Source organism: Gavia stellata, chromosome 10 (assembly GCF_030936135.1).
Source record: "Gavia stellata isolate bGavSte3 chromosome 10, bGavSte3.hap2, whole genome shotgun sequence".
Taxonomy (NCBI): Eukaryota; Metazoa; Chordata; class Aves; order Gaviiformes; family Gaviidae; genus Gavia; species Gavia stellata.
Window position 1 is genome coordinate 6,500,378 of NC_082603.1, and position 14,031 is coordinate 6,514,408.

The 14,031-nt window shown below is 53.3% G+C and overlaps 1 protein-coding gene across 1 annotated transcript in view; it reads left to right on the plus strand.

Moving 5' to 3' along the window:
* The window catches only part of CACNA1E (calcium voltage-gated channel subunit alpha1 E), a 95,438-nt gene that overhangs the window by 33,011 nt on the left and 48,396 nt on the right, over window positions 1-14,031 (plus strand). The window contains exon 7 of the mRNA XM_059822143.1: window positions 3,746-3,849. Coding sequence (XP_059678126.1) covers window positions 3,746-3,849 — 104 coding nt within the window. The remainder of the gene's footprint in view (window positions 1-3,745; window positions 3,850-14,031) is intronic.

Consider the following 14,031-nt stretch of genomic DNA (forward strand, 5'->3'; position numbering starts at 1 on the left):
AGGAGAAGAGGAGCTCTGCGAGGCTGGCAGGGAAGCGAGCAGCGTCGGGATGGCGCTGGATGGTGTTGAGGGGACGTAGTGGCTGGCGGCGACCGGCGGGGCTCCTCGGGGATGAGTCACATGCTTTCCTGCTTCCAGCTTATGGCATCGGCTGGCTTCCCAGAGCTGGGGGGATGGAGGCTGCCACCCCAAGCTGGAGAAGTTTGAGGGCTGGAGGAAAAGATGTGGGATGCAGTGAGAAATGGAAAGCCATGTGCTTGTTGAGGAACAGCAAATATATCTCCTAGGAGCCCAGGTCTTGCTGATTGGGAAGTAGCAGTGTGGAGGAGGATGGGATGAGCAGGTGACCGCAGGGTGACCGCAGGCCAGCGGTGCCTTGGAGGAGCAGGGGGCTTTGCAGGCAAAGTCTTGGTAGCATCACGCGGGGATGGAGTGGGACCCATCAGGATCGCTCACTTGGGTCTCCTGCGTCCAGGGAAGATGAACTGAGCCTGGACTGGAGCAGGGAAGGGACTACTAGATAAAATAGGGAGGGAGGGCCAGTCATACAAGAGAGAACTGGAGGAACCTTGCTTTGGCTGGCAAAGCAGAGGCCAGGGACGGTCGTGATAGCTATCTGTAAATACATCAGTATGGCAAACAGTGTTTCAGCCAAAGGCCAATGCTGGTAAAAGAACAGAGGGATATATAAAATGACCACAAATAAATTTAGGCTGAAAATTAGGGCAGCCATTAGAGAATCTGCTTGAGGAGCCTTTCAGTGGGTATAGTGAGTTTTTAAGGTAGAGTTGACAAAAGTCTGGGGGAGATTGCATGGTGCGAGTGGGTCTGGACTCAGCAACTCTGTGAGACCCTGTCAGTCTGCGTCCTCTCTCGGGCAAACACAGGCAGGTGTGGCGGTTCCTTTGGTTTCCTGGGCAGATGTGCTTCAGCTTTGGGAGCAGAGAGGTGGGAATATGTCCACTCGTGGATGTGTGCGCACACATGCATGCACGCATGCCGTTCTGCATGCTGATGCCCTGCTGCACTGGATGCTTTGTGGTCATGCTCTCCGCCATGGGCTAGAGAAGCAGTGGAAGATGCAGAGCCTATGAAATGCCAAGCCCCTCGTGTTTCCCAAACAAGCCCCCTTGTCCCCCTAGCTGGGCCCTCTGCAGCCCTGGGTGCTGCAGAGGTACTGGAGCAACTCTTCCAGCTCCTTGGGGAATAAAAGGGCAAATTTTGGCAGAGCGGCCGAGCGGGTACCAGATGACAGGCTGGAGCCACTGCAGTCTGGCTGGGCATCACTAGCTCCTGGTTTTGTAGGGAACGTTGGGATGTGCCCGGGAAATTTTATCTTGGGGCTGGAGGGTCCTGGCAAAGCTGGCACCAGCCAGGGGACCCACGTGGCTGATCGGGGCAGGACTGTTCCTGGGCCTGCTGGCATTGTCCTGGGTGGCTGGGACCATTCCTGAGCTTGTTGTGGTTAGTGGTGTGTCCTTGTGTTTGCGGGGTCCATGGCCACAGCTCCCCATTCCCTCCCCTGCCCCAGCAGTGCCCCTCCTGGAACCACTGGCTGCTAGTAGTGTCGGACATGTAACCCCCCCAAAACTCCTAAAATCTCTCTAATCCCCCATACCTCCACCCCCGTGGGAGCTGGGTCCACAAATGCACACAGAGGTGGAGATGGCAGACAGCCTGTCCCGGCAGGGCGCTGCCCAGTCCCTGCCTCAGCTTTCCCAGCCGTGGGTCCCTGGTGCCACCAGCTTTGGCCATGTCCACGAACCCCAGCGGGAAAAGGTGGTCTGGTGCTGCTGCTGGTGTCGCTGGCTGATGACCCCGGGGAAACTGCCCTCTGTTCCATCATCTCATCCCTGTCTCCCACTCCATCCCCTGCTGCACGTCGCTGGAGGGGAGAAGGCCAAAGGAGGAGTAGCAATGGCCCAGCCCTGGGGGAAGATGTCGTCTTCACCTGTAGGAAAGGAGCTCATCTGTTTTGCAACCCCTGTGCCAAGGGCCTTGGGGAAAGCCCGTGGTTTTTGGGCGGGAGCCAGCTTCAAAGGTGAGCGATCCTGGCATGGGTGGCAGGTACCCAATGGCATCTTGGTGGGGAGCTGAAGCCTAGCCAAGCTCAGGCTGAGGGGTTGCACGATGCCTTGAAGGCTAATGCCGTGGCAAATGGTGCTGTTAGAGCAGAGCGCGGTGGCCTGGGTATCTCTGGAGGGCAGTGGTGAGCGTGGGCTCTATGGGATTCCCATGCATCATTCCCACTTCCCTGCGCTTGCTTCTCCCATGGCCCTGAGGCAAGGGGCTGTCGGTGGGCTGGGACTCTTGAAAGGTGCAGTTCCTTGAGAAGACGTGCGTGGTTTCCCCGGTGCCGAAGATGGAGGGCAGTGAGTTCTTTCCAGATGCTTTCCCCAACCTCAAAGTCCTTATTGCTGCCATGTGCCAGGTGCTCCATGGCACTGGGGTCTGCCCACAGCATCCCCCTCCCGGTGCTGTGGTCGGTGCCTGCAGCAGGATGTGCTGGCATTGCCCTTCCTGCCCTGGGCTCAGCGTCACGGTGGTGGGGACACCTGGCTGAGGTTCCCGCAGACACCTCTGTCACTGGAGGAAGACTCCAGCGTGGTGGCTTTCTCTCCCCCTTGGAGATGCGCTTCTCCCCTTGCAGAGTCTTGGCTCCTGCACTGGCCGACCGGGAGATGTGGTGCCAATGACTCAGACGAAGATGAGGGCTTAATTAGCACGGGGAGAGGGGGGAAGAGAGAGAAAAGAGAAAGAGCCTTTCATTGCAACAAGATTGATACCACCTCCCCCAGACAGTCACGTTCTGCCGCATCACCCTCCAGCCCGGCGTCATGTGCGCCGTGCCTGACACTGGAGGACAAATGGGGTCCGGGAAGCGGCTGCGAGGTACAGAGGGGCATTGCTTTATTAAAAGCCTCAGTGAATAAATGTCTGGAGGTATAGAGCTTGCCAGCAGCCTTTTTAGCGTTCGGCTTTGCCCTGTGGTTAAAGCGACCCTCCGCTCTCAGCTCCTTGGGGTTGGGGTAACACACCCAGGGCAGGAGGGTGTCTGCCGGGTATTAGCGGTGATGCCATCAGCAAAATGTCCTCTTGAAGGTGTGGGACTTGTCCGCACCAGCCCCTTTCACCCTGTGCATGCAAGGGCAAGCATCGGCTGCCTCTTCTTTAGCGGCCAACTTCGCTGGCCCTAAGGCTCCTTATAAATCTTTCCCTCTTAACCTGCACCGTGCTCGGCAGGCGCCGCTGCTGGGGGGCTGCTTTGCCCTGTCGCGGTGGGATGCGCAGGGGAGCACTGAATCAAGCTGCTGGGGAGGGTGTGGCATGCTCAGGGTGGCCCCTGCACCCTCAGCACCCCAATTTCGGGCTGCAGGGCCATGCAACTCCGACTATACCATTGTCTTACAGCCCCTGCGTCCCTGTAGGGAGGGTAAGGAGGAGGCAGAGAGCGGTCCTGCCCGATGAGGGCTGGAGACTGTGGAGGAGAGCGTGGCTGGGGCAGGATGCCGAGGGGCATCAGGGCACTGCTGGCTGGGAGCCCCTGTCTGGGCATACCTGCCTGCACAGGCAGCTGCCTGGTGCCCATCAAGGCTCGGCGGGCATGGCCACATCACCCCGAGGAGCCTGGCGTGGTCAGCCTGGAGGGAGAATCGCCACCGCGCCTGAGCTATCACATCCTTGCTCTGCCTGGCGTGCTGGTGTTGAACATAACGTCACACGTGTTTTTTCTTTTCCCCTCCAGACCAATGATGCCTTAGGAGCCACCTGGAACTGGCTGTACTTCATCCCCCTCATCATCATTGGATCCTTCTTTGTCCTCAACCTTGTCCTGGGAGTGCTGTCAGGGTAAGCGAGATGCCGTCCTTTCCCTCCAGGCCGTGCCCGTCCCCTCTCTCTTAGCTCCAGGGTTGGCCCTTGGTACTGCCGTGCCCCCCAGGACCCCAGTATCTGGTTCCCCCCATCCCTCTGTGCCTGCCTGCCCCACAGAGAGGGATTGCTCCCCGGCTCTGCTTACCTCCTTCGCTCCCTGGGGAGCCAGGAAAGGGGTAGCGTTGAAGATGCTTTCTTGTTGTTTTGCCTTGCTGAAGAGCTCGTGGTTTTGGTCACCTGTGAGAAATGGTCAGCATCGATCTTCTGGCTGCTTGGGACCTGCTGGAGGGGAGAGATGTGGGGGAGCCTTATGGAAACGTGCTTGAGTCTGGGACGTGTTTGTAGTGGGGTGTACGCTCGCTGGCTGATAGAGTGTGGTGGGCATGGGTTGGGATGGGTTTGGGAAACGTGCGGGAGCGATGTGGGGCACCTCCACGCTGTGTGGGCTGTGGCTGGGAGGATGTGCCTGGCACTGGTGGAGGATGCACACTGGTGAGGGTAGGGGTGTCTGGGGTGCACGTGGACAAGCCGGTGACATAGGGACAATGTAACTGTCCCTGTACTGCTCTTCCCAGGGGAAAGGAGGTTTTAATCCAAGCCATTAAGCTGGGTTTTGAGAGAAAAAGGCTTCTCGTCTCCATGACAATGAACTGCGGTTGCATCAGCACATCCTCAACCGCTGGCAGGGGTTGGTGCATGGGGAGAGCATGCCCTCTCCTGCACTGGGATGGGTACGTGGGCTGCTCTGCCCTCGCTGCAGGTGGCAGCAGGGACCCCATGCCTGGTGGCAGGTAATTTTTTTCCTAATTGCCCATCATGGCAAAAAAAAAAAAAAAAGCCACTGTAGCACTCGTTTGGCCAGCTGGAAAGCCCTTAGATGCAGGGATCAATGTGGAGACTGGCCCCTGGTCATCTCTGTGACTGTCCTAAGTGTCCCTGTGAGTTCCAGTGTGATTGTGGTGGTTTCAGAAGCGCTTCTGGAGCAGCAGGCTGGGCTTCAGGGTCTGGTGGTGGGTTGAATTTCCTTAGCTCTCAGTCTGGGGTCTACCTGAGTCCAGGGGCTCTGGGGACAGGCTGCAGGAAGGGCTTCACGCTGCCTTGCAGGGAGGGAGGTCTTATGGAGGATGAAGACATCCAAGAAGTGTTGGGTAGCTCGTGCATTTCTTATGCCGCATCCAGCTTGGGTATTTGAGCAAAGTCCAGCTGGGTGTCAGTGTCAAGCAGGAGCTTTCCTGCAAAAACCCAGAGAAGGGAAATTAGGAAGCTTGGGGCTAGGCAGCTGGAAAAGACCCTTATTGCCATATGGAGTCGTGCCAACATAGCGTGTTGTGTGGACGCTGAGGCTTTTGGTGCTGGTGTGATGCTGAGAGCAGCCTGGGGACACAGCAAGGTAGCACTGCTCTGGCCTGCAAGCCAGCCACTGGCAGGAGGACCATGGGGTGGCTGGTGGGATGCCCAGCCCGTGTTCTGGTCCATGCTGGGTGCTTGCCTGTGCCAGGACTGCCCAAGGCAGCTGTTCCCGTGCCCGCCGAGTTGGATGCAGTTGTCTAGGGCTCTTCCCAGGCGCCGGCTGGCATTTCGACTGTTTGTTTATTGCTAATAGGGTTTGTATTGGGGAAGGATGCAAGCGGGTGGGTGGCCTAATTGGCAATGGAGATGCTCTCATGGTGTGCCAGATACCTAGGGAAAAGCGCGACTGCTCAGCTCCCCGGAGGGCTGAGCGAGGTGAGCGGAGGCAGCGAGCTGGGCTCTGCCACCCGATGGCAAGGCCACCACACGTGCCCTCCTGCCTGGCCACGGCCACAGGCATCCCCTGTGGCTCGGTGGATGCAGTACCTCAAGTGGAGGTGAAGCATTCTCTTGCCAAAGCTGCTGCTGGAGCTGGGGAGGGGTGTGACGTGAGGCGGGAGAAGGTACTTCTGCATGCAAACAATGCATGTCCTTGAATGCAATAAGAAGAGCTTTGTTCCTCGCTTTGCTTGCTTAGTTTTTATTGTTTTTAATGCTTCTCACAATCCTCTTGTGCTGGAAGAGAGCACTTGGCTCTGCTGCAGGAGGGGAAGGGTGACTTTTCCATCCCCCAGCCGCTGAGCTGGATGAGCAGCCAGGGTCTGGCTGGATGCCCCTGCATGCCCCATGGCTGGGCTGAGCTGGGAGGAGAAGGTCACTTTGGGGATGAGCTCCATGGAAGCACCTTCTCGCGAAGGAAACCTTTCCTCGGTGTTACGGCACTGATTTGGGGAAGGCAGGCAGCCGTGCCCGGCTAGCTGAAATCACGGTCGCTCTGTTACTCGGGGTGCAGCGGTGAGCAGCGAGTCCTGGTAGCCCGCTTGCGGAATCCTAAACACACGTTGCTTGCAAACTGCACCATCTGCACCGGCGAATAACGAGGTCCGCTCGGGATTTCCAGCCGCCTTCTTGAAGTTCACACTCACGAGCTGCTGCGGAGCTGCCTCTCTGCCCTCGCTTCATCTCGGCAGCGGTTTTCTTTGGGGAAACAATCAAACACCCGAGGCTGGTCCTGAATGCAAAGAGGCTGCAGGAGGACATTTGTATGTTTAACTTGCCACCATCAGAAGTTTGCGGGAGCCCAGATTTAGCAGTCTTCTGGTTGCGATGCGCATCTCTCCCAACAGTCAGTTCCCCAACTGTTAAGCTGAGGCATGACCTCCGTGATGTAAACAGCCTGGATCCATCTGCTCCTAAGCACAAAGTATGTGGGAGAGGAAAAGAAATTATTTCCATCATACCGAGGCTCCTCGATTTTTCTCTCTAAATACTAACACGCACACATGCACTGGAATTGCATGCAACGCTATTAAGAGGAGATGGAGTCGCTCCAGGCAGGGGCTTGGAGAGCCAGTTCTTCTGGGGCTTTGGCATTTATTACTGTGTCTATTAACTTTCCCCCTCTATGGGTGCAATTATGGATCAATTAATTCTAACTGAAAGCGGGAAGGAAAAAAATATTGGCCCTGTTCCTCTTTGAGAGCATTTTGCAGGTATGAAGCCCAAGGAGATGTGACTGCTCAGCTTTTAAAGCTATACAAGCTACTGAAATAATGCTGGCAGAAGAGAGTCAGTGAGAGCGAGGGAGGATGGAGCATCGGCTGAAATGTCCTGTTTTCTGTCACATGGCAGCCGGTGGATTTGGGAGCTCAGGAAGATCCTGAGACTCGTATCAAGTGTTGCCAGCTGCCGTCCTGAGGTTGGTGTCACCCAGCACCCTGCTGCGGCGGGGCGGGATGCACCTGCAGCTCTGCACCCCTTCCCAGGGAGAACCGCTGTAGTGCAGGGACAGACTCGCATGCTGCAGCCATCTCTGCTGCAGGATGGGTAGGAGGGCTGGATGGAACCCCCTGCCCTGCGGCTGATGGCCTGTCGCAGGCAGTGCCCTGCGGTCGCTCCGTTCTGAGTCAGGGGATGCAATAGTTGCACGTGCCCTGTGCTGGAGATTTGCAAAAGTCTGCTCTTCTGTCTTTGTGAAGTGTTTCTTCTGGTTTTTTTTTTTTAGCTCAGCTCTTTCCCATGTAAAACAATTTGGATCTGTGTGTTTGGGCTGCATCTCCAGAGCAGCAGAGACCGGGTGAGAGCCGTGCTGGCCGGTCCCTGCTGCCTGTGACACGCACGGTCTTGCGGCAGCAGTAATGCCGTCCCAGTAATGACAAGAGCTCACCACTGGCCCTGTCCAAGCTACCGCAGAGGTCCTGCCTGTTTTGCCCCTCCTGACGAGGAGGTGGCTTATGTCTAGCTTGTTGCTGGGAGCAAGAAGATGAAAGAGCGAAAAGAAGAAATAAGCCATGCTTGGAGAAATAATGTTGAGGACTCACGCAGAGTTTCTGAGACCAGGCAGGCTGTGTTTTGACTCTTTTCCATCTCCCTTTCCCCAGCCCCTGCAGAGAAAATCTGCTTTGCAATTGCGCTCCTCCATTCACTGCAGCTGTTGAGGGCTGGTAGACTCTTTTCCCCTATCCAGTCTCGTACTTCCAGCCCCTTTCCAGGGTGACAAAGCTGCTACAATCACCTCTATTCGTGGTCCGCAGCAGTAGCTGAGTGGGTGCAGCGTGGAAGGGGATGCTGCCCGACCTGGGAAGGCTGGGGCCTAGGATCTGCCAAGGAGAAGACCTCTGGAAGCTGATGGCAGAGCAAGAAGTTGAGCGTGATAGCAAGAAAAATGAAATCTATCTGCCTTGTACCAAACAAGAGAGTAATTTAAATCCTCCTAATTGCTTCCACTCATCCTGGTGATGTTAAGTCTTTTCTCCCTTTAAGTCTTTTCTGCCCCCCACCCCCAGCTCTCACACTAAGCCTTTGAAAGAAACGACTAATGTTATAATTAAAGGATCAATTTGGCAAGATTTCTTTGTCTTAAGATCTTCTTTCTTTCAGGTTGGGTTAGTGCTCTGTTCCCAGTCTCCGGAGAGTTTTCTTCAGCTCCTTCAGGAGCCTTCTGTACCATCTCTGAAATCTTTCCACTTCACTTAATTTGAATTTTTTCCCCATCCAATTTTGAGGCATAACAAACGATGAATAAAATTAAGTTTTATAGCAATTAATAATAAGGGCGTTGAAGGAACAAGTGTACATTTTCAATGGAGGCAGGTTTTTTTTGCTGGCTCTACGCAAAACCTGGGGCCCATGCGTTCAAGCTGGATCAGATGGTTTGAAGCCAAAAACACTGGGAAGAGGATTAATGTCTCGGAGGTAGGCGGTTTGTGGACGGGAAAGCAGGGAGACGCATCGCCACAGTGCAGGAAGGCTTGTGGGGAGATCATGAGGGATAGCAAGATGCCAACAAACATGCCCAAGAGATAATTGCATCAGAAGCGTGAAAGCTTGGAAGCACTGGGTGTTTTGTTTTTTTTCTTTAACGGTTGTAGCATCTCAGGGAGTGGCTCGGATGAGATGTAAAATGGCTGTGCCCATTGTGTGTTTGGGGATGCAGTACTTGGAAGTGCTTTTGAACAGAGGTGTGGGTGTAATGGGGAGGGGGGCTGTGATGCCTCCAGTCAGGGCCCCCAGCATCATCATGGGATGCATGTTGGTCAGGCCACGCTTGTCGCTTTGTTCTGGGGATGCTCTTGTGTCGTCGACATGGTATTTGAACATGAGTGAAGCAAAGGAGCTTTTGAGATCTTCATCTATATTCAGCAGCCAGGTGGGCATCCATATTCAGTGAGTGCCTCTCTGCCTTGCTCTGCTGTACCACCTTTCTGCAGAGGGCCTCCAAGCCCTTTGCAAACAAGCTGCCTGACAAGAGACCCGCATGTCTGGTGTGCCGTGTCCCCCAGTGTTACAGGGAATAACGACTCCTCTTACAGCCAGCCAGCCAGGATAAAAAAAAACCCACAACGAAGCAATGACTCGGTGACTTTCCCCTTTGATTTTTCTTTGCAAATTATTTGCCAGCGTGTCTCAACTGCTTCAGATTTGTTCTTACTTGTGCCTACTGGCAGATCTGCTCTGTGAACTGTGGGTAAAAAGGCTCAGTTTTGATCCTCTTGACAAAGCACTCGGCGGATAGTTCTTGCTTACAGATTGCTTTTGGAGTTGTTTGTTCCAGATCTTAGTAATTTCCGTCATCCTGGTTATTGACAGCAATCATGTGGCCGTGGCTGAAGCTCTTTGACTTGATGGATGGCTTTGGAGATGCCCAGTTCCTCCATGACCAACTCCATGCTTGCAAGGGGGTGCTGGGTGAAGTAGACAGGGTGTCCCGAATGAATCACGTAGCATTATCAGTTCTTTGTACATCGTGGGTGGCTGTTTGTTTGTTTTGCAGTGGCGGAGTGGCATATCTAGTAGTTGCATTGTGGGTTTCACACTTGATGGTTGGTTCTGAATTCATTGTATTTGTGTGTTGAAGGTGTCAATTAGAGTGCTTGAAAGTTCCTGGGAAGTTAGCATGATGAAATGTTGAAAGTTGGACAACTTTTTTCCATGCTGTAACTCACCTTCAGCACTGGCCCCGTACCTTTCATCTGCAGATCGTTGTCACTTGCAAAGGGGACTATAAAACTGTTCTTTGCTTACAGAGGATAAAAACTGGAGCATAGGAAGGAAGGGGAGGAGTGACGTTTTCCCAGCGCTGCATGAGCCAGTGGGAGTGATTGCGAACAAAGCCCGGGGCTCTTGAAGCAGTGAAGCTGCGCTGCTCATACCAGCCCTGCCTGATAAGAGTGAAATAAAATCTAGAGCTTCCATCTCTGCTTCTTGCTGCTGGGGCTCCCAGACCCTCCGCCACCTTTTGTAGCTTTCTTGCAGCATGGGTTGACCGTGCTATTGCTGCCTTTGGTGCAACATTGCAAACAGACTTCTCTGAGCAGTGGGGACAGAGATGCAAACCTCAGCGTTGTAACCCTTGAAAAAAATCTTGAAACAGAGACTCTACAACTGGAATGTTGGTGGTTCCTTTCTCCTGATGATGTTTGTCCTTTTTGTCATTTATTTTTCTCTGCTTCAAAACAACAAGCTCTCCAAACCGTTGGCTGCTCTGAGCCCAACCCAGGTGTCTTGGAAAACCTGTCTTTTTTTTTTTTTTTTCCCCAAAGGTCACAGCAGGGTTGAGCTGAACACAAAGCAAGCATCCATGCGTGCTTTTCTCACTTTGGTCATGGAGTACTTTTTATTCTTGGAGAGCATGCATGAAGTGGAGAGGGGCTGATCCCACCTTGAAATGCAGAGGTTGGACTGGACGCCTGCATCTCTGCTGGGATCCATTGGTGAGGGACAGGCTTTGCAGCAAGGTACAGCTGATGCCTAGCCATGTTCCCAAGCGATGGGTGAACCTGCTCTTGGATGAATGAGAGCCTGTTGACTAACTGTAGACAGGAAACTACTACTAACTGTAGACAAGGAATGGGGATTACTGGGGAGAAGAGGGGGAGGTATTTGAGGTTCTTGCTGTTCAGTGGGCTGTGTTCCCCATCAGCAGATGCAAAGTCTGAGTTCTCTTGTGTTTCTCGCTGCTTTGAGTCATTCATTTCAGTGTCTCTGTTGCTGCTCTGGCTCTCCAAATACCAGGGGATCCCGTTACACAACTGGCCAATGGTGACCCTGTCCTGGCTGCTTTGGGCCCTACGTGGAGCCACGATGGCCCATATCTCTTTGAGGGACTGTCTTACAAAAGCAGCTTTTCAGTGCTGGGAGTCTTGACTTTGCTTCTGGTGGCTCCTCATTGGAGCCCCTCTCTCCTCTCCCCACTTGTGGAGGCAGTTTCCCATTTGGGCTGCCTTCTCCCTGTGTCTTCATGTTGTCATTGCCTTTCCCTTCTGCCTCTATTTTTGTTCACTTCTCTTAGTGTGGGGTGTCAAACTAGCAAACTAGCATGATGAGGTCTTTCTGAGTTGTTCATGCTGCTTGGTATCAATCCTGTCTGATACAAGCCCATTTAGGACCTGGTAGAACTGACAGACATCAGCGAGTACCTATAAGAAAATCTGATTTCAATCACAAGCTTTCTCCAAGGTAGAATGTAACCATCAGCATCTGCTCCTTCTTAAATGGGACAGTGATGTAATGGGTAATCTCAGGGCTGGTATCTCCCAGCTCCTTCCCGTTTTACCATTCGATGTCGCCAACAGCTTGTCAGCTCTTCATTCCCCTACTCGTGTGTCTGCCGGTGCTCTATAAATGCGCTCTCTTTAGCATCGTCAGCTGTACGCGCAGCTTTTTGCTGCAGCTTTGTCACAACGCGGCGAACACATAACTCCTGCCGAAGTACACAGGGATGATCAAAAGCTAACGGCCGCTGCGAAAAGGGAATACAAGAAATAGGATGTTTCTGTTTTCCTTTTTTTTTTTTCTTCTTTTCACCAGTTAGTATTTCTTGAAGACTTTCTCGAGACAATCCAGCTTTGTTAAGGAGTTGTAGAATCATAAAATGGTTTGGGTTGGAAGGGACCTTTAAAGGTCATCTACTCCAAGCCCCCTGCCATTGGCAGGGACATCTTCAACTAGATGAGGTTGCTCAGAGCCCTGTCCAGCCTGACCTTGAGTCTTCTCTGACTTCTGGTAATTCAAGTGAACTTAAATCAAGCAATTACCCTTATCCAAAAAACTTGTTGCCTCCTTCAAAGCAGATCTATGAAGCACATCTTCCCCCTGCAGAGGTTTTTGTACCTTTTGGAGTCTCTGCTCTAGCCTTTACTATCGGTTCAGTGCAATAATCCCGGTCTGCAATGCCAGCTCTGCTGTGCCTGCTTCCACCGTCTGTTTAAGTTGAAGCACCAGGTTACAGGCTGCACAGTTAGTTCAACACTCTTACTTTAGTTCCTTTACACCTTTTGGGTAAATACCATCTGATCCCCCTGGTTTGCAACTGTCTCATCCATGTTTTCCAAACCGTCTGTTGTCAGTTCTCTCCCATAACCTTCCCTGACACCCTCCTGGAGTCGAAGGCGGTTTTTCCTCAAATCGTGGTGCTCAAAACCGAGTCGGAGCCATGAGCTGAGACCTCGCGAGTGCTGAGGAAAGCAGCAGTATTACCTGATGTCTTACAGATGGCGTTCCTTGTTATACATCCCATTCTATATGTTTTTTTTCACAGCAGCACGGTACCGCTACCTCATCCTCAGCGTGTAATCCAGTATTTCTCCTCTTCCCACCTCATCCTTTCTGCTGCCTCGTATTGTTTTAAGACCCGTTTGCTAACTGGTTTGTTGGAGGCATCTTTAACGGTAGCAAAAGGCAATGAATTAATGGGTTTGAAGATGGTTGACTTGCAATTTTAAAGCATGGAAGCCACAATATTGATATGACCAGCGCTATATACCTGCTCTGGACTCAAAGAAGCTCCAGAGAGGATACATGTGGGTTGCAGCATCTGTGATATTTTTTCTTAGCTGTTTTCTTTTTTTTTTTGTGGTTGGGTTTTTTGGGTTTTGTGTTTGTTTTTTGCAAAAAAGGGGACCCATTTCCAAGCTGGATGCTTGCACATGGGTGGTTCTCCCAGTAAAACCAGACCTGGGCTCTCCAGCCCTTTGAGCAGAGCGCACTGATGTAGTTAAAAGCATCACTGCCCTGATGCGAGCGAGGGTGCGGGGGCCCAGGGAGGAAGGCAGCCGAGCACGGCGGTGTCCCCCAAGGTCTCCTGTCGGGAAGAGAGACGCTGTCAGGCCGCATGAGGGGATTGCCAAGGCTGTAGAGAAGAATTTGCAGGCAGAGGAGAAGCAAACCATCTGTGCTCCAATCGCCCCGGCAGGCTGGGCACGGCAGGAGGATGGATGGTGCCCTTGTGTGCAAGAGGACAGATGGCACACTGCTCCCCAGCTCCCACCGTGACCTTCAGCGCTCGCCTCCATCGCCCGCTGCGTGCCTTCGGCTTTACGAGGCTGGACGGGGAAGGGCTGCAATGACACAGGGTCGACACGAGTGGAGCTCGGCTGTTGTGGGTGGACATTTTCATGCTCGAGACATCAGGATTTGGGGCCAGGAGACCCAGGTGGACAAGCAGAGGTGTTGCTAGCGGGGACCGTGCTTTCTGCTGGGATCCTCTGAGACCCCATGGGGCAGCACAGCCTCAGGCTCTTTGCAAGGCAAAACTGGGCGATCCCTGGCGATGTAACCCAAACACTCCGGGGAGCAGAGCCCTTCAATGGGAGGCAGGCGCTCAGCTCTCTTGGCAATGCGATGCCGCCCTGCCTGTGACTTGGAGCCTTCCCAAGCGGCTGTCAGTCACCGTCGCTGGCCCTGTTCTCACTCACATACAGTATTATCTCTACCCGCTGCTGCAAATTGGCTCTGAGCAATCCTTGATCTGTCAGCATCGCCTACCCACTCTCAGATGTCACCAGCCCCCGCTGCTGCCCTGCTCGGTAACGTGTCTCTCTGAAATGTAATAATTCATTAAGTTGAGTTTAACTTTTTTTTTCCCCTCCCCTCTCTGCCACCCCTTCCTTCTTCTAATGGACAAAAGCAATTAAGCTCCATTAGGGATCAAGCGTGTGGGAAGTGTCTCCCTCGGAGACGCTGCCGCAGCTGCACGGACCTTGTCCCTGGATGCGTGTGGCACCAGCTTTTTGCAAATTAGGGCTCTGTGAGCAAATGGTTGGGTAGGGGGAAATGTTGCTCGATGAGGGGGGTGCTGGAAAAGATGCTCCCATTCCCTTCTCTGGGAAAAGGTGATTTGAGGGTCAGCTGGTCCTTCTGACTGGGTTT